The sequence below is a fragment of the Thalassophryne amazonica genome, chromosome 3 (assembly GCF_902500255.1).
Source record: "Thalassophryne amazonica chromosome 3, fThaAma1.1, whole genome shotgun sequence".
NCBI lineage: Eukaryota > Metazoa > Chordata > Actinopteri > Batrachoidiformes > Batrachoididae > Thalassophryne > Thalassophryne amazonica.
The window spans coordinates 96,350,176-96,374,314 of NC_047105.1; the positions used below are offsets into that span (position 1 = coordinate 96,350,176).

Below are 24,139 nucleotides of genomic sequence, written 5' to 3' on the forward strand. Positions count from 1 at the left end.
GAATGGTCTATTTGAAGAGTTTCAGTCAGGTTTTAGAATTCATCATAGTACAGAAACAGCATTAGTGAAGGTTACAAATGATCTTCTTATGGCCTCAGACAGTGGACTCATTTCTGTGCTTGTTCTGTTAGACCTCAGTGCTGCTTTTGATACTGTTGACCATAAAAATTTTATTACAGAGATTAGAGCATGCCATAGGTATTAAAGGCGCTGCGCTGCGGTGGTTTGAATCATATTTATCTAATAGATTACAATTTGTTCATGTAAATGGGGAATCTTCTTCACAGACTAAGGTTAATTATGGAGTTTCACAAGGTTCTGTGCTAGGACCAATTTTATTCACTTTATACATGTTTCCCTTAGGCAGTATTATTAGACGGCATTGCTTAAATTTTCATTGTTACGCAGATGATACCCAGCTTTATCTATCCACGAAGCCAGAGGACACACACCAATTAGCTAAACTGCAGGATTGTCTTACAGACATAAAGACATGGATGACCTCTAATTTCCTGCTTTTAAACTCAGATAAAACTGAAGTTATTGTACTTGGCCCCACAAATCTTAGAAACATGGTGTCTAACCAGATCCTTACTCTGGATGGCATTACCCTGACATCTAGTAATACTGTGAGAAATCTTGGAGTCATTTTTGATCAGGATATGTCATTCAATGCGCATATTAAACAAATATGTAGGACTGCTTTTTTGCATTTGCGCAATATCTCTAAAATTAGAAAGGTCTTGTCTCAGAGTGATGCTGAAAAACTAATTCATGCATTTATTTCCTCTAGGCTGGACTATTGTAATTCATTATTATCAGGTTGTCCTAAAAGTTCCCTGAAAAGCCTTCAGTTAATTCAAAATGCTGCAGCTAGAGTACTGACAGGGACTAGAAGGAGAGAGCATATCTCACTCATATTGGCCTCTCTTCATTGGCTTCCTGTTAATTCTAGAATAGAATTTAAAATTCTTCTTCTTACTTATAAGGTTTTGAATAATCAGGTACCATCTTATCTGAGGGACCTCAAAGTACCATATCACCCCAATAGAGCGCTTCACTCTCAGACTGCAGGCTTACTTGTAGTTCCTAGGGTTTGTAAGAGTAGAATGGGAGGCAGAGCCTTCAGCTTTCAGGCTCCTCTCCTGTGGAACCAGCTCCCAATTCAGGTCAGGGAGACAGACACCCTCTCTACTTTTAAGATTAGGCTTAAAACTTTCCTTTTTGCTAAAGCTTATAGTTAGGGCTGGATCAGGTGTCCCTGAACCATCCCTTAGTTATGCTGCTATAGACTTAGACTGCTGGGGGGTTCCCATGATGCACTGAGTGTTTCTTTCTCTTTTTGCTCTGTATGCACCACTCTGCATTTAATCATTAGTGATTGATCTCTGCTCCCCTCCACAGCATGTCTTTTTCCTGGTTCTCTCCCTCAGCCCCAATCAGTCCCAGCAGAAGACTGCCCCTCCCTGAGCCTGGTTCTGCTGGAGGTTTCTTCCTGTTAAAAGGGAGTTTTTCCTTCCCACTGTTGCCAAGTGCTTGCTCACAGGGGGTCGTTTTGACCGTTGGGGTTTTTCCGTAATTATTGTATGGCCTTGCCTTACAATATAAAGTGCCTTGGGGCAACTGTTTGTTGTGATTTGGCGCTATATAAATAAAATTGATTTGATTTGATTTGATATCTTAAATTTGCACAAATGACAGAATTGACATTAATGGAGTTATTCTATCAGTATTCATTTTATTTACACCAAACAATAACTCAGCATTGCTTTATTTTCCAAGACCTCCGCCTGATGGCAGTGTTGTGATTGAGAGTTGAGCTTTGTGGCTCCTCTCAGTTGCGTTTGTGCTGGAAGCCATGTAGTAAACTGGAGCTTCCAGCAGGGGGCAGGACGCTCAAAGACAGAAGTGCTGAGTCATTGTTTGGGTCTGTCGTCGCTTTTGATTCTTCCAGAAGCGATCGTGGTGTTAAAACTCAAAATCAGCTTGTTAGTAGTTGCAAGTGTACCGGAGACAATACTGGAACTTATCGGTTATCTGTAACGTCTGATAAATTTTTGGGTGGTTTCTCGTTTTAGCTTTATCAAAGATAACTTTTCAGTTATCTGTTTATCTGTTATTGAAGTTAATTTTTTGGTTATCTATGCCCACCACTGTGTAGATCCCCTGTCACTACACTTAAAATAGCAGAATTAGTAAGGGTGGAACAATACACTAGCTCCACCAAGAATACATATCATGATACATAAGTACAGCTCTGTTCGCACCAATTATGCGGAAAGTGATTTGTTGTGGGTGTTTAACATTAAAGAAATAAATTTGGAAGTATAAATTGTAATCCTTACTGTTCAGTTCAGTTCACCTATACAGTGCCAAATCACAACATGTCACCCCAGGGTGCTTTATAAGGGCAAAGTCTAATCTTACCCTTGTGAAGTGATATTATCCATTCTTTATTTGTATGTTATAAAAAATTGATGATTCTTCTGCAAGTGTTCATTATTTCTTCCCTGCAATAGTTGACTTTTATATGGTACCATGACATTCATTTAAAAAACATTATACTATTCGATCGTCCCTATGCAATATGGAATGCATCACTACACCCCACCCCCAACAATTATCCAAAATGTTTGGGTTTTGGCTTTACTTCAATACTCTGCATCATCATTAATTATAACTACACAAATTCTCTTCTGTGAGTTCCATGTACAAATCTCAGGCAGTAAAAGAGCTGTTTTGGTCAATGACAACCAGAACAAAAGAGCATCGGCTCAGTAAACACTAAACTACTGCACCGGAACACCAACCAACAAACTTACACATTCCTGACAAAAAGCAGGTGACAGTTTACACTGCGAGAAACTTATAAGAAAGAAAATAGGAAGTTATAATTTCTAATAAGTAATTCACAGACAACTCTGAAGGCGTGGCTGACATCATGGGTTACACCTTGATAAAAAACTTTCAATTATTTATATTTTTACTCTGGTCTTAAATACAAGTAGAAAGTCATACTACGGGTAAGACTTTAAATACGGCCATGGCTGCCCCAATAAACCCTGAATACAAATAGTCTCAGAAGCTTTAAAAAAATAAATTGTATCAATTTCTGGAACTCTTCTCAAATCTTCTATGCTGTTTATAGAAGCAGTCTATTGGTGTTCCTAAACTACTAAAATCTGACATAGTGAATAATAAGTGAAATAAATTTAATAATTATTTTTAAATAACTAAACTGAAATGATGTGGATATTCTAGCTGACTTGATGCATGAACTGTTTGGTAACAATGAAAATCTGGAGTTGGAGAAAATAGAGTCTGATTTTTGTTGTTGTTATTTTATATCTCCATCCCTTCATTCTACATTTATTATGTTACATTAATTTTGTTCAGTTGGTCAGTTTTGGATTTTTGGTATAACTAAACACAGTATATTGTTTTTTTTCTGCCTAAAACTGTGTGGACTGGGGTCTATACTTGTTTTGTCTGGTGTTCTAAGCCATGAGAGTGATACTGTGGGACTCAAGGTTTGTGGGATACCAGCTCTGAAATGGGTATATTTATACATAAATGGTCTTACTCTTCGGGGCATATCAAAAGAGCATGTTGCTTCCATGAGTGGGTCTTTTATGTTCTGGGTCTTTTGCTTCTGCTTTTTGGTATTTTTTTTTTCATTTGGGTCTTTGGCGTTTTCTTGGGTGTTTTTGGTCTCTGTCTTTTTTTTTTTCCCTTGTTTTTTGACCTTTTGAGATATATCCTCTGATCTGTGGTTTTGTCATGTCACAAACGTCTGAGTAATAAAAAAAGAAACACAAGGAGACCACAGTTTTTCTGATCATTCCTGAGTCCTTCGGTTTGATCAACAAAAATTTACAACATTTTACACCAAGGTGAATCAAGACTTGGACTCAAATGTAAATTTGAACTGCTACCTTAATTATTTCATAGAGCAGGTAATACAGTGGATAAGGAGTTGGGTGCCAAAATGTACACCTGGGTTCAAATCCTGTGTCCAAAGACACAGACAAGTAGCATGAGCAGACAGACGGACAGTATGAAACACTTCATCTAGATCAGGGGTGGGCAACGAGGGCCGAGACAGTGCAGGTTTTCCTTGCAACCAATCCCCTCAGCAGGTGGGTTGCTGATGAGCTTCTCCCCTGAATATAAACACCTGATTGTCAATGAAATCACCTACTGAGGTGGTTGATTGTAAGGAAAACCTGCAGTGTCTCGGCCCTTCATGGCACATGATTGCCCACCCCTGATCTAGATTGTCCCAGTCCACACAATTGTAAATGGGTACTGGGCTTGGCTTGGGAAGTAACTGGAGTCAGACTGGCATCCTGTTCCGAGGGTGATGTAGACTCTCATACACTTCATGCTATGAAATCCAGAGAGAAGCACCAGCAGCAACTGGTCTAATGGCCTTTAGAGGACTTACTTGTTAAAGATTTGCTTCTCACTATAACAAAAGTGATAACTACCCTTTCACTCCATCATTTAATTATAAAGGTATCTCAACATGTTAAAGAAAACACACTTTATATGAACTCTCCTGTTATGATAACACTGTGACCCTCTAGAGATCATCTCCACAAGACATGGCTGTGTTCCCCCGCTGCCTCCTACCCATCCCCCCCCCAAAAAAAGACCACCACTTTGGTCATCTTTAATTAAAAAGTGAACAACAGCCAGGGTGCAGCCAGCCTCACAGTCAGCCGGATATGAGGAGGAACAGCCGAGCCCCCGACCTTAGGCTTAGCTGTATCAGTTACTGTAATTGCAGCACCCTTGGGAGTAAGCAGCCTGAGACAAAGCTGCCTGAGGTCAAGCGGGGGGTTGCAAGGAGGGTGGTGGAGGCTAAAGTGTGGGGAAAGCACTGTAGAAGGGGATCCAGTGCTAACAATACTGCGTGTCTCCTGAAACCAAATAGTGAGATGTTTGATGCAAACAAGATCCTCTGGGCTGCCCGGCTAACTTCCCTTCCCCTCACAATCCGTTGCTCCTTTTTTCTTTCATCCGTACAAGTGAGCTCTCAAGTGGAACATTATACTTTTCTTCCCAGTACAATGCAGCCTTGGCCCTTACCTATGGTGAGGTTTCCATAACCCAGGGCAGAGAGTCTCCTCTTATGGTTGTTCAAGAAGTGCTCCGCTTCTGACATCACACCATGGCACCACAAGAGCAGGTTGGTAAACACGGCGTGGATTACACCAAATCTGTAGAGACCAACAACTGAGTGAGCATGAGGATATATAAAAGTCATCAAAATGTTTTTTTCCATACCGATATTTCTAAGATGGCAAAATGTCCCGTTACTGGTCAGAATTATTGTGTTTATATTCTGCAGTATGTCACAGTGACAGCTTCAGATCTTCTCTGTATTTTACCAAGCATTTTATCCATAGCCTTTTGTAGGTTTTTGAAAACTGTGCAGAGTAATGATCATTTACAAAAATTCACTGAGGGACATCTCTACTCCATGTCAACCGACAACTCATTCAGCAGTGTGTTTTAAAATCAAAACAAACTAGAGCACTGAGCTCATAGAGAGCAAACCTCTGCCAACACTAGCTTCCAATTCCATAAATTTTTACTTTGGAAAAGATTTTCAAGGTCAAAGTCCTTTTTGAAGTGTTTTTTAAAAGCTAAGTTATAATACAAAATATAGATCAAAAGGGCTTTTCAATGTTAATGCCAAATATCTGCTAAATCCACAATACGGATCAGACTTAGTCTGTACACTGAGAGTGTCAGTTTGCACTTCAATGTCACAAATGAAAATAATTGAGGCACTTCTGATTGAGATATAATGCAAAATGTACACCAAATGGGCAGAGGTAAATATACATGTGAAATTCAAATGTGGCTCAGAAAACTTTGGGGAGGTGATGGTCTAGTGGTTAAAGCATTGGCCTTGAGACCAGAGGATCTCGGTTCAACTCTCAGCCTGACCGGAAAGGGGCAAGGTCCTTAATCCCCAAGTTGCTCCCAGTGTGTAGTGAGTACCTTGTATGGCAGCACCCTCACATTGGGGTGAATGTGAGACACTATTGTGAAGGGCTTTGAGCATCTGATGCAGACGGAAAAGCTCTATATAAATGCAGTCCATTTACCATTTAAAACTACTGATTCCAATTGAACCATACCATGGTCCACTTGGAACCTAACTGAATCCCACTTCACAAGGCAGGCCATGGCTCACTTGTTTGGTTCAACAAATGTGTGTTCACACCTTCCCAAACAAACCAAACTATAATTGGCCTACAACCCAAGTGAAATGGACATAACAAGGAAGGCATGAAAATAAAACCCCTGGCAATAATTATGGAATCACCGGCCTCGGAGGATGTTCATTCAGTTGTTTTAGATGCAGACTAACGAGCAGATCTGATTTGATGCAGGTGTTAGTTTTGGGGATGAAAATTTACAGGGTGATTCCATAATTTATTCCTCAGAATTGAGTGAGTCCATATTTTTTCCCTCTGCTTGGTCTAAAAAAAGTAACCGTTACTGACTGCCACAATTTTTTTTCCTGATTTCTTATAGTGTTTCTTAAAGCCAGAAAGTTGCCATTTGAAATGACTTTAGTTTTGTGTCATGTCTGTGATCTGCTTTTTTTCTACAAAATTAAACAACTGAATGAACATCCTCTGAGGCCAGTGATTCCATAATTTTTGCCAGGGGTTAAATCCAGACAATTTTTGAAATATTTATTTATTTCAGAGGATAGCTAGCCATCCTCTGTGTTGATAACATTAAACTGTCAGCAACAGCCTTTGATAAACTTACCTGTACAGTCAATGAAGAGGCACCTAAAGGAAATGAACATTCTGTGGAGCTAATTGTGGATAGTGGAGCTGCTGTAGCTATACTGCCAGAGTCAATGTGCAAAAAGCTCTTTGGACACTGCACACTGGAAGAGCCCAAAGTTAGACTTGTTACTTACTCCAGAGGTCACTTACCTGTGCTTGGTTGTCCCCATGTACATACTGCAACTACAGAGAAAAGTGCTACTGTGCCAGCTACCTTCTACATCGTGGAAGACGGATCTTCTCTGCTAGGCTTGGATCTGATTAAAGCCTTAGGCATCAGCATCATTGATGGCAAAGTGATTTTCAACAGTGCAAATACGCCATCTGCTGGTGAGCCTGAATGCACAGTGCACAACATTGACAGTACTCCAGCTCAAACACTCGGATGTGTCAAAGGATTCATTCACAAAGTACAAATCAACAATACAGTACATCCAGTACACCAAAAGTTACGACGTCTACCACTCAGCATATGTGAAGAGGTCTGAGCAGAGCTAACCCAGTTGCTCCAAGCTGGCATCATTGAAAAAACTGATGCATCTGAATGGGTGAGTCCTCTAGTAGTGGGAAGGAAACGCAAAGGGGTTTGTGCTTGTGTGTTGACCTGCGTGAACCAAACAAAAGTGTTGTCATGGGTGGTTACCCACTCCCTCACATGGAGGACCTGTTTGCTGAACTGTCTGGTGCTACGCACTACAGCCAGATCGACCTAAGCTCAGTGTACCACCAGTTACCACCTCACCCCGAAAGCTGCAAATTGACTGCCTTTATAACACATGATGGCTTGTTCCAGTTCACCCGAGTCCCATTTGGTCTTGCGTCCGCTCCATCTGCATCCCACAAAATGATGGAGACAGTACTGAAAGACTTACCGGGTGTACAGAACTACCTGGATGACATCTTTGTGTACGGTGCTTCAAGAGAGGAACATGATCAGTACCTACATGCAGTCCTAAACCGTTTAAGTGAGCCTGGCTTACAAATCAACTTTGGGAAGAGTGCATTTACCCAAACACAGGTTACATTCTTGGGACATGTTATTTCCAAACATGGGTTGCGCCCAAGCACAGACCACCTTACTGTTATTGCTGAAGCACCTGCTCCTAAAGATATGCCAGCACTTCGCTCATTCTTAGGTCTGACTTAATGGTTTAGCAAGTTTATTCCTGACTATGCTACACTTGTTGAACCCCTGCGACAACTGCTCAAGACCAGTCCACAGGCTAAACTACACTGGGACAATGTTGTGGATGGTTGTTTCAAAACACTGAAACAAATGCTACTGGAGAGTCCTGCCCTTAGCATGTACAATCCAAAATTGCCAGCAGCAATCACGACGGATGCTTCCGACTATGGCTTAGGGGCTGTCCTAACACAGATTCACGCAGACAATACAGAGCGCATTGTGGCTTTCGCTTCACGCACACTTACCCCTGCTGAAAGAAAATACTCCACTACTGAAAAAGAGGCCCTTCCCTGTGTGTGGGCTGTGGAGAGATGGAGGACGTACATTTGGGGACGCAGGTTCATGCTTCATACAGACCATCAGGTCCTGACTACATTCCTCAATACAAAAGGTATGAACAGAGCAGGGATGAGAGTCGCTCGGTGGTCAGCCAGACTAATGTGCTTTCAGTACGACATTGAACACCGCCCTGGGAACCAAAATGTGATGGCAGACTGTCTCTCGCACGTTCCTCTTAAGTCAACTCCACCAACTGAACCTGAGTCAGACCTGCTCATGGAGATAGCCGAAATCTCCCCTCTCCTTACTGCGCTGCCCCTTGCTGAGCTCAAGGCAGAGTCCGAGGACTGCTCCGAACTGCAAGAGCTTAGAGTTGCCTGTCAGTCCAAGTGGCCCAAGTCCAAAAAGTCACTTCCCAGCGAACTGCAACCGTACTTTCTTATGAGGCATGAACTTGCTGTTGAATCCCCTCTGATATTTCGAGGTACTGGCCTGGTCGTCCCAAAGTCACTCAGAGAACGGGTAGTACACCTAGCACCTGAGGGGCACCAGGGAACTGTACTCACTAAACAATGCCTCAGAGAGCTTTACTGGTGGCCAAACATGGACAATTTAGTTCATAGTAACCTCACCTCCTGCACAGTATGCCAGGCATGTGACAAAACTGCAAAAGCGTCACCTGCACCACTACAGCGTGTAGAGTTTCCTGAGGGCCCCTTTCAATATGTGTGGCGGTGGGCAATGTGGGTCCTTCTGAACGAGGACCACAGGACTGTAGATTTGCTATCACCCTGGTGGACTACTTTAGTAAATGGCCTGAAGCAGCTTTCACCCCAAATGCTACTACATCTACTGTCCTTTCCTTCCTGTCCACTGTGTTTACACGTGAAGGTAACCCCTGTGCTATTACTACTGATAATGGCCCACAGTTCACATCTGGTGATTTTGCAAATTTCCTGAGGGAGAGAGGAATCAAACACAGAAAAATAAGTGTTTACCATCCCCAGGCCAACGGATGTGTTGAAAGGTTCAACAGAGTGCTCAAAGACTGTACAGTGACTGTACAGTGATCCAAGCCTACAGTGACTGTCATGCTCCAAGGTTACAGAGCCACACCCGTTGCTACAACGAACGAGTCTCCATTCCAGTTTCTCAGGGAAGGCCAATGAGAACCAAGCTCCACATCCTGCCACAACTGGATCACAAAGGATGTTACAACACATTCAGATCCAGAGTCGCTCTGAAGCAGGCCAAAAGTGCTACACTGACAAAAAGAGAGGTGCTAAACCTCCCAAACTCGCAGTTGGAGACAAGGTGCGTATAAGGAAGCCCTTTCATGTTGGGAAAGGAGAGAGAGAGTACACTGATCCTGTGTCTGTTCAGCATCAAACTGGATACAGCACCTTCATCTTAAGTGATGGGAAAAGGTGGAATGCAACACATCTTTCTGTATGCCCAGAGAGAGCACAAGACCCACCTCCTCAAGATGGTCCAGCGGAACGAGACGCAAGCTTGCCAGGGGCTTTTCTAAACTGTGCCATTCTACAAAGAGCACACAAACCTCCAGCATGGACCAAAGACTATGTACTGAAATAGCATTAAAAGTTATAGAACGTATTCCTTTCATTTAAAACACAAATACAGCTAAAATGTTTAGTTATTGTATAGTAAAGTGTTCAATGGTATCTACAGCTGCTCACTTTAAGTTACTGAAAAAAAGGTATAAAACAGAAAGATATACTGTGTTGAAATGTATGGCAGCAATACTAAAAACAGCGATATGGGAAGGAAAAGTTAATGTTATTGTTGATGTTGTAAAAGCTCAAAACTACCATTTAATTCTTAAGCCGCGCTTAAAAAAAAGGAGATGTATCCTTTAATGAGTAACGGGGGAGATGTGTTTACAGATAAGCATTGTAATACCAGAGCTAGACGCCGACCAACAGAGGGTAGGAAGTAGGAAGAGAAGGTGGGAAGGTTTTGTACCGCTGGCCTGCTGTGATGCACCTGCTAAAGTTCCATCAAAGAAATGTTGATGAAGAGCTAAGCCTTTTTATTTTGTCTACACCACCAACAGAACAAACACCCCATAATGACAACATGATTTTTTATTTTTAATTCATTAAAAATAAAGAACTAAGGAATCAGATTTACATAAGTATTCACACCCTTTGCTCAATACTTTGCTGATGCATCTTTGGCAGCAACTGCAACCTGAAGTCTTCTTGAATATGATGCCACAAGCTTGGCGCACCTATCTTTGGGCAGTTTTGCCCATTCCTCTTTGCAGCACCTCTCAAGCTCCATCAGGTTGGATGGGGAGCGTCAGTGTACAGCCATTTTCAGATCTCTCCAGAGATGTTCAAACAGACTGAGCTCTGGGCTCCGGCTGGATCACTTAAGGACAGTCACAGAGTTGTCCTGAAGCCACTCCTTTGATATCTTGGCTGTGTGCTTAGGGTCATTGTCCTGCTGAAAGATGAACCGTGGCTGCAGTCTGAGGTCAAGAGTGCTGTGTATCAAGTTTTCATCCAGGATGTCTCTGTACATTGCTGCATTCATCTTTCCCTCAATCCTGACTAGTCTCCCAGTTCCTGCTGCTGAAAAACATCCACACAGCATGATGCTGTCACCACCATACTTCACTGTATGGATGGTGTCTGGTTTCCTCCAAACCTGACGCCTGGCATTTATGCCAAAGAGTTCAATCATTGTCTCATCAGACCACAGAATTTTGTTTTTCATGGTCTGAGAGTCCTTCTGGAAGGTTCTCCTCTCTCCACAGAAGAATGCAGGGCTTTGACAGAGTGATCATCGGGTTCTAGGTCACCTCCCTGACTAAGGCCCTTCTCCCCTGTTTGCTCAGTTTAGATTGGCGGCCACTGTGCTCATTGGGACTTTCAAAGCAGCAGAAATGTTTCTGTACCCTTCCCCAGATTTGTGCCTCAAGACAATCCTGTCTCAGAGGTCTACAAACAATTCCTTTGACTTTATGCTTGGTTTGTGCTCTGACATGCACTGTCAACTGTGGGACCATATATGTAGACAGGTCTTTGCCTTTTCAAATCATGTCCAATCAGCTGAATTTACCCCAGGTGAACTCTAATTAAGCTGCAGAAACACCTGAAGGATGATCAATGGAAACAGGATGTACCTGGGCTCAATTCTGAGCTTCATGGCAAAGGCTGTGAATACTTATGTATGCACGTGTGATACCATTGTTTTTTTAATAAATTTGCAGAAGTCTCAAGAAATCTTTTTTCTTGTTGTCACTATGGGGTGTTGTGAGTAGAAATTTGAGGAAAAATGGATTTCATCCATTTTGGAATAAGGCTGTAACATAATAAATTGTGGAAAAAGTGAAGCGCTGTGAATATTTTCCAGATGCACAGTAAGTATTGAACTATTTTTCTCAATAAATACATTTCTAAAGGTGCTATTGACATGAAATTTTCAACAGATGTCAGTAACAACCAAAGTAATCCACAGATACAAAGAAAACAAAACCATAGATGTCCATAAATTATGTGTAATAATGTGAAATGACACAGGGGGAAAAGCATTGAACACCTGAAGAAAGGGAGGTACAAAAAGTATGGAAAACCAAGACACCAGCTGAAATCTATCAGTAATTAGAAAGCAATCCTGCCCCTTCCAGTGCAAATTAATATCAGCTGGTTCAGTTCCAACTGATGGCCTATAAAGTGGTGTCTCATTTCCAAGGTGTCACACAAGAAACTTCTCATGATGGGTAAAAGCAAAGAGCTCTCTCAAGATCTTCACAACCAAAACATACTGATGGCACTGGTAACAGAAGGATTTCTAAACTTCTGAATGTTCCAGTGAGCACTGCTGGGGCCATAATGTGAAAGCAGAGAGAACATCATTTCTCTGTAGAGGGGCAACAACCAGGTGCTCCTCACAAGATTTCTGACAGATTTTCAATGATAATATTTCAGAGATTTCAGGAATATGGCTATCCTAAGACCGCCAAAGCTTGAGGAACTGTCACAAAGGTAAATTACAAGTCAGTAACTTTTGCGCAGTGCATTTTTGCTTGAATACTCAAGGAAAGAACACAGCTAACTCAAAATAAAGAGAACAGCACCAAACCAGAGCCCTTCAATCGATTTTGAGGGCAAGCATGGCTGTGTAATGACACATTACATTATGGGTAATGACAAAAGACTGAATACATACTCTGCATCTAAAAACCTCATACTAACTTATTATATAGAAGGCAAAAGCAGGACATCACAATCCACAAATTATCTGAATCCAGTAGGCATGTAATTGTAAGCAAATGGTACCCAGATGATCTACTACATTAGTGGAGCAGCTTAACTAAAATTTCCATAACAATTGTGCATTTTATGATAAAAGGATCAAATTTGGCACACATATTCTAAATTAACTAATATTTATTTTCGGGTATAGGGCCATCCTGGAGCTGACCTCTAATGAGCTACAGGGGTCAATAAAGAATTACACAGAGGTCAAACTTAAAGTTGCTCTAATTTTGGTAAAAAAAAACAATTATGCAAATTATTGGTTGAGTTAATAGCATTTTAAAAGGGAATAGTTTGCACCATCTGTCATGCTTAGTTATCATGTTATGGGGTAACATATATCACATGTCACAAAACCCAATGGATGTCAAACTTGTTTGACCTTTACTTTGGAGACCAAGCATTCAACAGTCAAAACTATTCCATTTTTTAATCCTTTTATTTCAACCAATAATTTGCATCACTTTTTACCAAAATTGAAGCAACTTTAACATTTGACCCCTGTACAACCTGAATCTGACCTTTGTCACAATTTTTGCTGTTTTTACTCCAATAACTCCAGAACATTCAATCATAGATAGACCAAACCAGGGGCGTGGCACCAAATTCTGGGCCCTAGGTACTAGCCATATTGAAGACCCCCCCCACTGTTATGTTCTTTTTTATTAACGCAAACACCAAATTTCTAATGCGTAGTCAAACCAGGTCTAAATCATGTATACCATAGATCACACCTGGGAGTCAGAACCCTTTTTAAATTTGGGGGAGCAATATTGAGTTGGGGGATCTGGCATTCCAGGTGCACCAGGAATTTGGTGCATTCCTGTGCATTTTAACAGACTGGAATGCACCAAATTGCACCATTTTTTCTAGAAAATGGTGCAGTTTGGTTCCCCAGACCCCCCAACTCAATATAGCTAGCTTTCAAGCTCACCTCTCTTTTCAAAGAATTTGGTTAGCAGCTGCTTTCCCTCATTTAGTTTTCTTTCCCTGTTCTTTTTTCTCTTCTTTTTTGAAATCCAGACTTTGATTTTTTTTAGGAAAGACATATTTTATTTCAGCCTAAACACTAGGGCTGCAACTAACGATTATTTTACTATTCAGTTCATCGGTCGATTATTTTCTCGATTAATCATTTTGGGGTTTTTTACTTACAAGTGAGTTTTGCCATTATTTCTTTAAGTGAGTTATTATTAAAAGGCCTTTATCACGCAATATCAACGTTTGACCTTGTAACAAAGTTATGATATTATATTCTCATCAAAAATATACCTGGAGTAGTGTTTTGTTTTATTTTGCACATCACCGACACACCACAAAGAGATTTCTATCAGGTTTCACCCAATTATGAGCATTTTTAGATGCCTACAGCAACTATCTCAACCACTGACAACATATTACAGCAAGAGTCCACAAAAGTATTTTAAAGGCCTGACTAAAGTGTAATATGATCTTTAAAAACATATTTTCATGAAAAAAGACACAAATGTGCAGTTTACTGCATTTTATTTTTTTTCTTGTGTAAAAGCACAGCTTAGATGTGGTTTGACCGAAACAAATAGTCATTAAACTTAAATGAAACAGGGATGAAGTGGAGGTTTAAGAGTCACCAGGTGTTCACAGGAAACAGTTATTTCTATATTTATTTATGTTCATTGTTAGTTGGTTTAATCTTTTCTGTTTTATTTTATCAGATTCTTTTTGTCCGTTTGTCTAAAACTGTGTTGTGGCATTATTAGTTATTATTACTATTATTGTTGTTTCTATTATTATTATTATTATTGATATATAAATAAAAATAAATGAATAAAATATTACAATTTGTAATACATTTGACTCTTTTACGACAACAAACGCTGAGCCATGAATTATTACACAGAAAACAAATGTGCTGACAGCTGCAACAGCTTAATGCTAACTTTAAAATTGAAAACGCCATAGACATGCTAACGCGTTAGCATTGGCCCCGTTTTTAAGTTATAAAATACATCTATCAACTGTTTCAGAAGACCATAACAGGTCAGATTAACATAAAAAGGTAAATATTATCACAGACATATGCTCTTTGGGGTTTTAGTGGGGAAAAATTAAGATTAAGTGAAATAAAACACTGAATCAACAACGCACCAGATCGAAGTACTGCTTCGATCTGCGAAACACTGCTTCAATTGGTTCAAGGTTCAAAGCAAAGCCGCGCTACAGAAATTGTTGATTTATATGGAAGAAACGAAACATTTGTGGTAAAACAAAGTTATTTAACAACTAATTGATGACTAAATTAGTTGACAACTATTTTAATAATTGATTAAATCAATTAGTTGTTTCAGCTCCACTAAACACCTCCTCTTTCTGTGAGATCCCATTTGGGATGTGTGTGTGTGTGTGTGTGTGTGTGTGTGTGTGTGTGTGTGTGTGTGTGTGTGTGTGTGTGTGTGTGTGTGTGTGTGTGTGTGTGTGTGTGTGTGTGTGTGGCAGAGTGTCACCTGTGCGCCTGGACTAAACCATTGTACAACTGTGCAGGGGTGGAAGGGCCGTCAAAGATCTTTCAGTATTACTGTTAGAGTAGAATTATGTTTTGCAACATTTATACATTAATTCTAATTATATTCTTTTACAACATGAATTGTATGGACATTAATAACATGCAACACAAAAATGTATTTAATGCCAGTTTTTTGTGCCCCCCCATGCTCTGGGCCCTGGGTACATAGTACCCTTTACCCCCCCACTCTGACGCCCCTGGCCCAAACTATACCTTTTGGAATTGTTATGATCAGACAAATAATGTGGTATAGTTTTCAACATCACTGGAGCATTTTAAAATGGTTCAGTTCTGTGTAATTGTTTAATTCCCTGTGCAATTCTTTATTGACCTGTAGCTCATTAGAGGTCAGCTCCAGGATGGCCCTATAACTGAAAATAAACATTAGTTAATTTAGAATATTTGTGCCAAATTTGATGCTTTTATCACAAAATGCACAATTGCCGCCCCACTACATCCACAGTGTGCAAACAGATGACACTATGGAACCTGGTAAACTAAGAACAATAAGTTCCTGGGAAATTCAAAGGTGATAGTGGACATACATTAAAATGGCAGAGGCGTCAAAGTGGCTTGTACAAATGTATACATTAGTACATACTGAATATTCAGATGGAGGGACAGATTACTATAATATCACATGCATGACTTACCTCTCAAATGTTTCAAAGGTTTTTATTACATCCTTGATGTGAAACCAGAGAAAATGCACCTAAACAAAACACAAAGTCATATAAATTTAAAAAAAAAAATATATATCTTCAGTGGGAATTATTTGAAAGGATTTCCCTCAGTTACACTGTATTAACGCTAACAATGACGGAATTATATTGTTGCAGCAGCTCTGTACTTGCCTGGACAACAAAGAGCACATTATATTCAAAGAGCTGCCTGGTTAAGTGATGCACATGGGAGGAAAAAAGACCACAGTCTCCAACACTGCTGAAAGATTATCGCTTTAAACTCGAGGCTTGTAAACGTACCTGCGCAATGGTGTGAGTGGCATGGACGACAGGATATACCCCGAGCACAGCTGATACACAAGACTGATATCCAACATAATACCCGATTCGGAAGGCGTCCATGACGAGCGAAACCAGCGCAAGGAGCGTCAAACCACCTTAAAAACAAAAAGAAATAAGGATGACTTTTATGAAACTATTTTAAAACTAAACACTAAACGTCTCGGATTATCATTTCAAAATCGGATGACCTCGTGGTGCTTTTATCGTTTACTTTTACGCACCGGCGCGCGCTCTCACCTCTGATCCAGCACGTGGTAACGTGCACATCTTTCTCAGTCTGCGTGTTTCGCCGCCCGTCCCGCACCAGGATGTACCACATCACCCAGATCAGCTGCAGGACCATGAGGCAGGAAACGAAGGACAGGAGGTGCTCCTCTTTGACAGACGGTCCGTGGTGCGCGACGGCCAGCATCAGCGCCGCCCCGATCAGCAGCACGTTGACCCCGTACTGACCGCTCAGGATCTTCGCGTTCTTCCGCGGATACTCTGCCGCCCACGTCATATTCAGTTTGTCGAAAATCTTCTTTTCCTGCTCGGAGCTGGACGACGAGGAGGAGCTGCGGCAGTACTTGTTCAGACACATAATGTCCAGGCCGCCGTGTTCTACCTTGATGGGCCAAATGCATAAAAAGAGCAAAGAGAAAAGGCGCGCGTTATAAGCGTGTCCGTGGGAGGCCAGGTGCGTAATTCAGACGTATAGGTACCGTGCCAAACATGCTCATTCAATCTCCAAGGTCCGGCTCAGTGGTCACGCATACTTTCAACGTCCTGCCTGGCTGAGGATGGACTTGATAGATGCTATTGTCATCTTGTAACCCTGAAACTGAAATATCTCGCTGAGTCACTGAAAATGGGAAGATTACGTTTCAGTCTTCGGTGACCCCCCCCCCCCCCCCCCTGCACTTCAAAGTCCCATATGTTTCACAACTCAGCGGTCTTCCTGTGCCAACCATTGACCAAGAAATATCCACAGTAACAGGAGGAGGGGAAAAAAGCCCAATCTTCACTCTTTCTTTACATCCACTGCAGTGCCAGCAGCAGATCTTCCCAAATCTGCCAAGATCTTTCGAGGAAACACCAAAAGACATATGCTGTTTCAAAAATCTCAGATTTTTACAGGATGGAGGCAGATGGTCTGTTGACAGCTCCACATTTCAGCACCTCTGCTGCTTATGTTGTGATCACAGACTGAAGCTCCAATAATGGAGAAAAATAGAATTGAGTTTCACCGATCAACTTGACAAAGGCCTTTTGTGGTCATCATGAAGAATCAAAAGGGTTTGCAGACTTTTAAATGAACATTTACACTTTATCTGAACTGGGTGGGTATCCAAATTAACATATCAGAAGTGATGTTGACAGTGTGAGACAGAGCTGATTGATGGAATACTGAAGAAGGGAGCATTCACATAGATAATAAAATCCTAATCATTAACCGCAATAGCTTGATTTACAAATATAAATGTTGGAAGGTAGAAAATACAAATGCAGTGATTTTTGCATTTTCATTCATATTTCATTGCAGATAATATGAAGGCAAGCTATTTCATGTTTTGAGTGGTAAAATTCATTTGTTTATATGTGCATTTCTGAATTAAAAAAAGTTGGGATGAGGGCAATTGAGGGCAAATAATGATATTTAAAAAGTTAGTTCAAACAGGTGACTAATCATGATTTGATACAAAGTCAGTCTCAAAAGGCTGAGTCTTTGAGGAGCAAGATGGGTAGAGGATCACAAAAATTTTAAAAACAATGTTCCTCAAAGAATGATTGGAAAGATTTGCATGTATCTCCCTTTACAGTGCATAATATCATTGAGTCAAGGAAACTTTAGTGTGTGAAGGGCACGGGTGCAAGCCTAAATTGAACATACATGACCTCTAATCCCTTAGAGGGTACCATATCAAGAGCAGTCATTCATCAACAGTTGATATATACCCACACATGCAAGGAATTACTTTGGGAAATCTTTGCCAAGCACTACAATATGGAGTTACATTAGAAAAAAAAATGTCACTTCAAACATTACTGAGAAAAAAAAAAAAGCCTTATGTTAACCTTGTTAAGGTTATGTTAACCTTGTCCAGAAGCAGTGTCAACTTCTCTTGGCTCTGAGACATCTGGATTGGACCCAAGCAGTAAACTTTGATGGCCTCAGATGAAGCCCTACCGGAAGAAGAAAAAGTTGCAGCTCCTTGACTGGTTGCTTGGGGCTGGCTCCAAAACAGAGCACATTCCCATAGGACTCCATGTTAAAATGTCCAACTGTAAAGCAGAAATAAAGACATTTATAGCCTGGTACATAAGAACAGCTTTGATCTCTACAGATAGTTCCCTCCTCCATGACAAGTGTACGAGTGGTGATTTTTTCCTAACATCTTAGTTTAAGACATTTTAAGCCATAAAGGTCTGTAAAATTTAGCACGTGGTTGCTTTGAGTGACAGCTATCAGTCCAGCACAGTGCAACCCAGTCTCACGGCAGCTCATGATGGCATTACAAAAAGTCAATTAATCTACAGGTTTGTGATATCGTCACAAAAGTGGGTCACATTTTGTGACAAGGGCACGAAATGTGGGGCGATGTGGGGGGGGGGGGGTTATGGTTAGGGAGACACTTATGTTATGGTTCAAGTTAGGAGAAGGGGGATGATTATAAATAGTAAAAAAAAAAAAACTAAACAACAAAACAAAAACTGCCCCATTGTCACATATGTCACTGTGTTGTATCAGTACACATTTTAGAGTGGACTTGTATTATGACCAAACATTTCCCTAAGATCTTTAATAATCAGGTTAGTTTCTTTCAAATAAAAACAATCCATGTAACAAGAGTGCAAAAACCTTCCTGAATGAGATCAAATGTAGATTATCTCTGATGCAGAATATGTGTGTTGGACTGGGTTATTTGTGAAATAATAATGAGGGAAATTAAATTATTTTTCCTCCAACAACCTGTGATTGCGTCAACCTGTTGTAATGACATCAGCGATGATGACATTAAGTTTTTGATGATTAAGGTCGTATCAGCACATCAGCACCAGAGTATTGATTCCTAAATCACATACGTGCTCTTCGTTATCAGGACACAGTATGGCTGATTACGTCTGAACAGTTGGATTAGATTGTGCTCATGTTGCCACTTTAGAAACTAAAAAATCTCAGTCACTTCAACTGGCTGTGTGTGAACATTATTATTTACTTATTGAACAAAGTTAAGCGCTCACTTTTAATTCAGTTTATTTATACACCACCAAATAACAACAGACATCATCTCTGTGTGCTATACACCAAGAGAAAGGTCTGTTGACCCCACTGCCAACGAGCAAGCACACTGCTAACAACATCACCAAAAAAATCCATTTTAATAGGAAGAAACATCCAGAAATGAATAAAAAAATAAAATAACAGAGATTTGTAAACTGAATAACAAAGCAACACCTCGTCTCTGCATTCAAGAGGTCTCCAGCAAGGCTGGTGTTATAAAAAAAAAAACCTTAACAAATGACCCTTTGACTGAAAACTTATTAAAGTGCTGCTGGGCTATAAGTGTTTATAATGATATAAAACATATAAAAATAACATAATGAAACATAAAAAAATAAGTTGATCCAATGAATAAATAAATAAATATGTACTTTATTCTTCAGAAGATCCCAGGCGTTCAATTTGCAAAACTAGAAACTGGAGGATTATGGCACTCGAAGCATTTAATTAATTTATGATAACAAAAAGCTAGACCATTTAAAAATCAAAGATGTTGGAGAAGGCTATATACAGTTGCATCTCAAAAAATTCAGTATCACGAAAAAATTCAACATTTTTTATCAGGTTTTTGCATATTCTTCTTTCATCCTGCTCAAAAAATACATATCTCAAAATATTACAGTATTTTATTTCAAGTCACTATTTATGCAGTATGAATACCATTAATTTCTCAAATCTGGCTCAGTATACAGAACCACAATCATGGTGAAGACTGCCAACTTAACAGTTGTCCAGAAGACACTCACGGCCACTGTCCACAGGGAGGTTAAACCACAGAAGGTCATTGCCGAAACCTCTGGCTGTTCACAGCGTTCTGGGTCAAAGTGAAGACTAAAGTTGTAAAGTTGACTGGAGGGGGAAAGTGTGGTCCAAAAAGATGCACAAGCAACAGGGATGACCGTAGCCTTGACAAGGTTGTCAGGCAAAGCTGATTCCAGAACTTGAGGGAGCTTCACACGGAGTGTACTGAGGCTGGAGTCAAAGCATAAAGAGTCAACATGCACAGATATGTCCATGAAGTGGGCTACATGTGTTGTATTCCTGGTGTCAAGTCACTCCTGAACCAAAGACGGTCAGAAGCGTCTTACTTGAGTTAAGGAGAAAAAGAACTGGATTGTTGCTAGTCTAAAGTCCTCTTTTCAGATGAAAATTTATAATTTTAGTTGGAAACCAAGGTCCCAGAGTCTGGAGGAAGAGAGGACAGACACAGAATCCATGCTGCGTGAAGTTCTGTTTGACGTTTCCAGCCAGTGATGATTTGGCACCATGTCATCTGCTGGTGTTGGTTCACTGTTTTATCACATCCAAGGTCAACCCAGCCATCTACCAGGTTTTAGAGCACTTCATATGCTTCCATCTGCTGAGTAGCCTTACGGAGATACTGATTTCCTTTTCCAGTAGGACCTGGCAGCTGCCCACAGTGCGAAAATTACTAGTACCTAGTTTTCTGACCATGGTGTTCCAGTACTTGTTTGATCCCACAGACATTCCCTCATGGATTCTCTATGGGGTATTGTCAAGAGGAGGATTAGACACCAGATCCAACAATCCAGATGAGCTGAACACCGCTGTCAAAGCAACCTGGCCTTTCAGAACACCTCAGCAGGGCCACAGACTGATCGCCTCCATGCGGCACCGCATTGATACAGGAATTCACTCAAATGGTGCTGCAACCAAGTACTGAGTGCATAAATGACCTTACTTTTCAGAAGTTAGACATATTTGTTATAAATCCTTTCTTAAAAACTGATCTACTTAAACATTTAAATATTTTGAGATATACATTTTCTATATTTTGGAGCTGTCAAAAAATACTGAAACATATTAGTTTCTAGGTATTGAAACTAAAATATGTAAAATTTTTGACTGTGAACTACCTCAACTGAAATTCAATTTATTTAGTTTATATAGCGCCAAATCACAACAAAGCTATTCAAGGTGCTCCACACAAGTAAGTTGTAACCTTAACAACCCCTAGAGCAAGTACACAGGCAACTCGACAAAATACTGAACTTTTCAAGATTTTCAGCTACAACTATTTGAAATGGCATGAAATTAAGTTCTATTTACTTATACAGCAGCAAATCATCACACAAGTTACACAGAAGAGCTACATGCAAGTAAGACCAAGGCCTTGCCTACCCCATAAGAAAGTACAGTGACAATAGTGATTAAAGAAAACTCCCTCAGCATTTCCTCAAGCACACATGGTCCGACAGCTAAATAGGATTAGTCATTTGGTGAGTACCAGCATGTTTGCATTTCAATCAAGATATCTACAGAAGACTGTAACAGAGTGAGGAAAGTAAGTATTTGAACACCCTGCGATATTGCAAATTCTCCCACTTATAAATCATGGAGGGTTCTGACATTTTCATCTTAGGTGCATGTCCACTGTGAGAGACATAATCTAAAAAAAAAAAAAATCTGGAAATGACAATGTATGATTTTTTTAATAATTTATTTGTATGTTACTGCTGCAAATAAGTATTTGACCCCCTATCAAACAGCAAGAATTCTGGCTCACACAGACCTGTTAATTTTTCTTTAAGAAGCCCTCTTATTCTGCACTCTACCTGTATTAATTGCACCTGTTTGAACTTGTTACCTGTATAAAAGACACCTGTTCACACACTCAATCAATCACACTCCAACTTGTCCACCATAGCCAAGACCAAAGAGCTGTCTGACACCAGGGACAAAACTGTAGACCTGCACAAGGCAGGGATGGACTACAAGACAACAGGCAAGCAGCTTGGTAGAAGACAACAACTGTTATGATTATTTATTAGAAAGTGGAAGAAACACAAGATGACTGTCAATCTCCCTTGGTCTGGGATTCCATGCAAGATCTCACTTTGTGGGGTAAGGATGATTCTGAGAAAGCTCAGAACTATACAGGAGGACCTGGTCAATGACCTGAAGAGAGGTGGGACCACAGTCACAAAGATTACATTAGTAACACATGATGATGTCATGGTTTAAAATCCTGCAGGGCAGAAAGGTCCCCTGCTCAAGCCAGCACATGTCCAGGCCTGTTTGAAGTTCACCAGTGACCATCTGGATGATCCAGAGGAGACATGGGAGAAGGTCATGTGGTCAGATGAGACCAGAATATAGCTTTTTGGAATCAGCTCCACTTACCATGTTCAGAGGATGAGAACAACCCCAAGAAAACCATCCCAACCGTGAAGCATGGAGGTGGAAACATACTCTGGGGGAGCTCTTCTGCAAAGGGGACAGGATGACTGCACTGTATTGAAGGGAGGATGAATGGGGTCATATATTGCGAGATTTTGGCAAACAACCTCCTTCCCTCAGTAAGAGCATTGAAGATGGGTCATGGCTGGGTCTTCCAGCATGACAATGACCCCAAACACACAGCCAGGGCAACTAAGGAGGGGCTCCGTAAGGGCCTGGTCCCACTGGCGTTTAGGAGGATTTGCATATGGATTGCCCACAAAATTGGCTCATATTCGCTTAACATCCACAATATGCGTGAAACATGCTTGTATGAGTCGGCCGACACCCGCACACATTCGCAATTACCAGCAGAGGCATGTTTTTCCGTTGCCAGGATTTTTGAGCTGCACAAAATTTTGGCTGCAGATGACATTCGCCTTACATACTGCATACATACTCAGTACATACTTAATTATGCGCTGTATATTCGCCGTCATCTGCTGATATCCTCAACTGACAGGGATTTGCGGCTTGGCAGTGGACTGGGACCGTGTGTAAAATGGATATTTTGCATGCCCATCATGTGCACATCACGAACTAAAATAAGTTGTAGTGACTGCATACAGATTGGCCACGAATAAAGTGTTTTTATTACGTCTGCTTTGTGGTGGATGCAAATCAGATTTGCTGTGTTCACAGCTGGACGCCGTTCTACCGGCTGCCACGCGCTCTGTGCTGGATGCTGCATATATAAAATAATTATTTTGTGGCAGATTAATCATTTTATTCTGCAAATTGGCTGTTGAAAATGGCTCTAATCAGCTCCTGAATCACAGAGGAAGCTGCAGCTGGGCCGTTCGCGTGTACACACGAGCCATCTAAACAGGTAATAATTTGACTCGTTTACATTGTCAAGGCTTGATAAAACAGTTGCGTGGTTTTTTTTCTTCGTCAGATTTAACTTCTTGTTATAATCGTTCAGACGAGCTGCGCTCTGGTGCGATCCGATGACGTCACCACTCACCCTGTTCACTGCTTGTTTACTCCAATCAACTTGTCCAAGTACAGCAAATGCTCCAGAGCCTGTATTGTTGGTGTGAATAGTGATGCCGACGGCCCGACTGCGCTTCTTTTATGACCACAATGCAGATGCCGTGCACCCGCAACACGTGTGCGATGCATTCATAATACACCCGTAATACTGCCGTGATAGTCACAATGTGTCGGATCCGTTTCCTCACTACATGCGTAATACAACCGTGACTGCTCATCATATATTCACTATATATTATTAATATATCCATAATTCATACTGGGACATTTGTCATTTTTGTTGCAGACGACAACGAATGCCCATAATTTGTATACTCAATTCATGCGCAATTAATCCCCTCTAAAGTAGGACCGGGCCCTAAATAGCATTTCAAGGTCCTGGAGTTGCCTGGCCAGTCTCTAGACCTGAACGCAATAAAAAAATCTTTGGATGGAGCTGAAACTCCAAACCTGAAAGATCTAGAGAAGATCTGTATGGAGGAGTGGACCAAAATCC

General features: G+C 40.8%; 1 protein-coding gene across 1 annotated transcript in view; it reads right to left on the bottom strand.

The window, feature by feature from the left end:
• Positions 1–16,964, bottom strand: part of otop1 (otopetrin 1) — a 29,569-nt gene extending 12,605 nt beyond the window's left edge. Inside the window, exons 1-5 of the mRNA XM_034167139.1 lie at positions 16,847–16,964; positions 16,380–16,749; positions 16,101–16,237; positions 15,771–15,829; positions 5,095–5,225 (exon numbers count right to left, since the gene is read on the bottom strand). Of these exons, the coding sequence (XP_034023030.1) occupies positions 5,095–5,225; positions 15,771–15,829; positions 16,101–16,237; positions 16,380–16,749; positions 16,847–16,864 (715 nt within the window). The 5' untranslated portion in view covers positions 16,865–16,964. The remainder of the gene's footprint in view (positions 1–5,094; positions 5,226–15,770; positions 15,830–16,100; positions 16,238–16,379; positions 16,750–16,846) is intronic.
• Between the last annotated feature and the right edge of the window lie 7,175 nt (positions 16,965–24,139).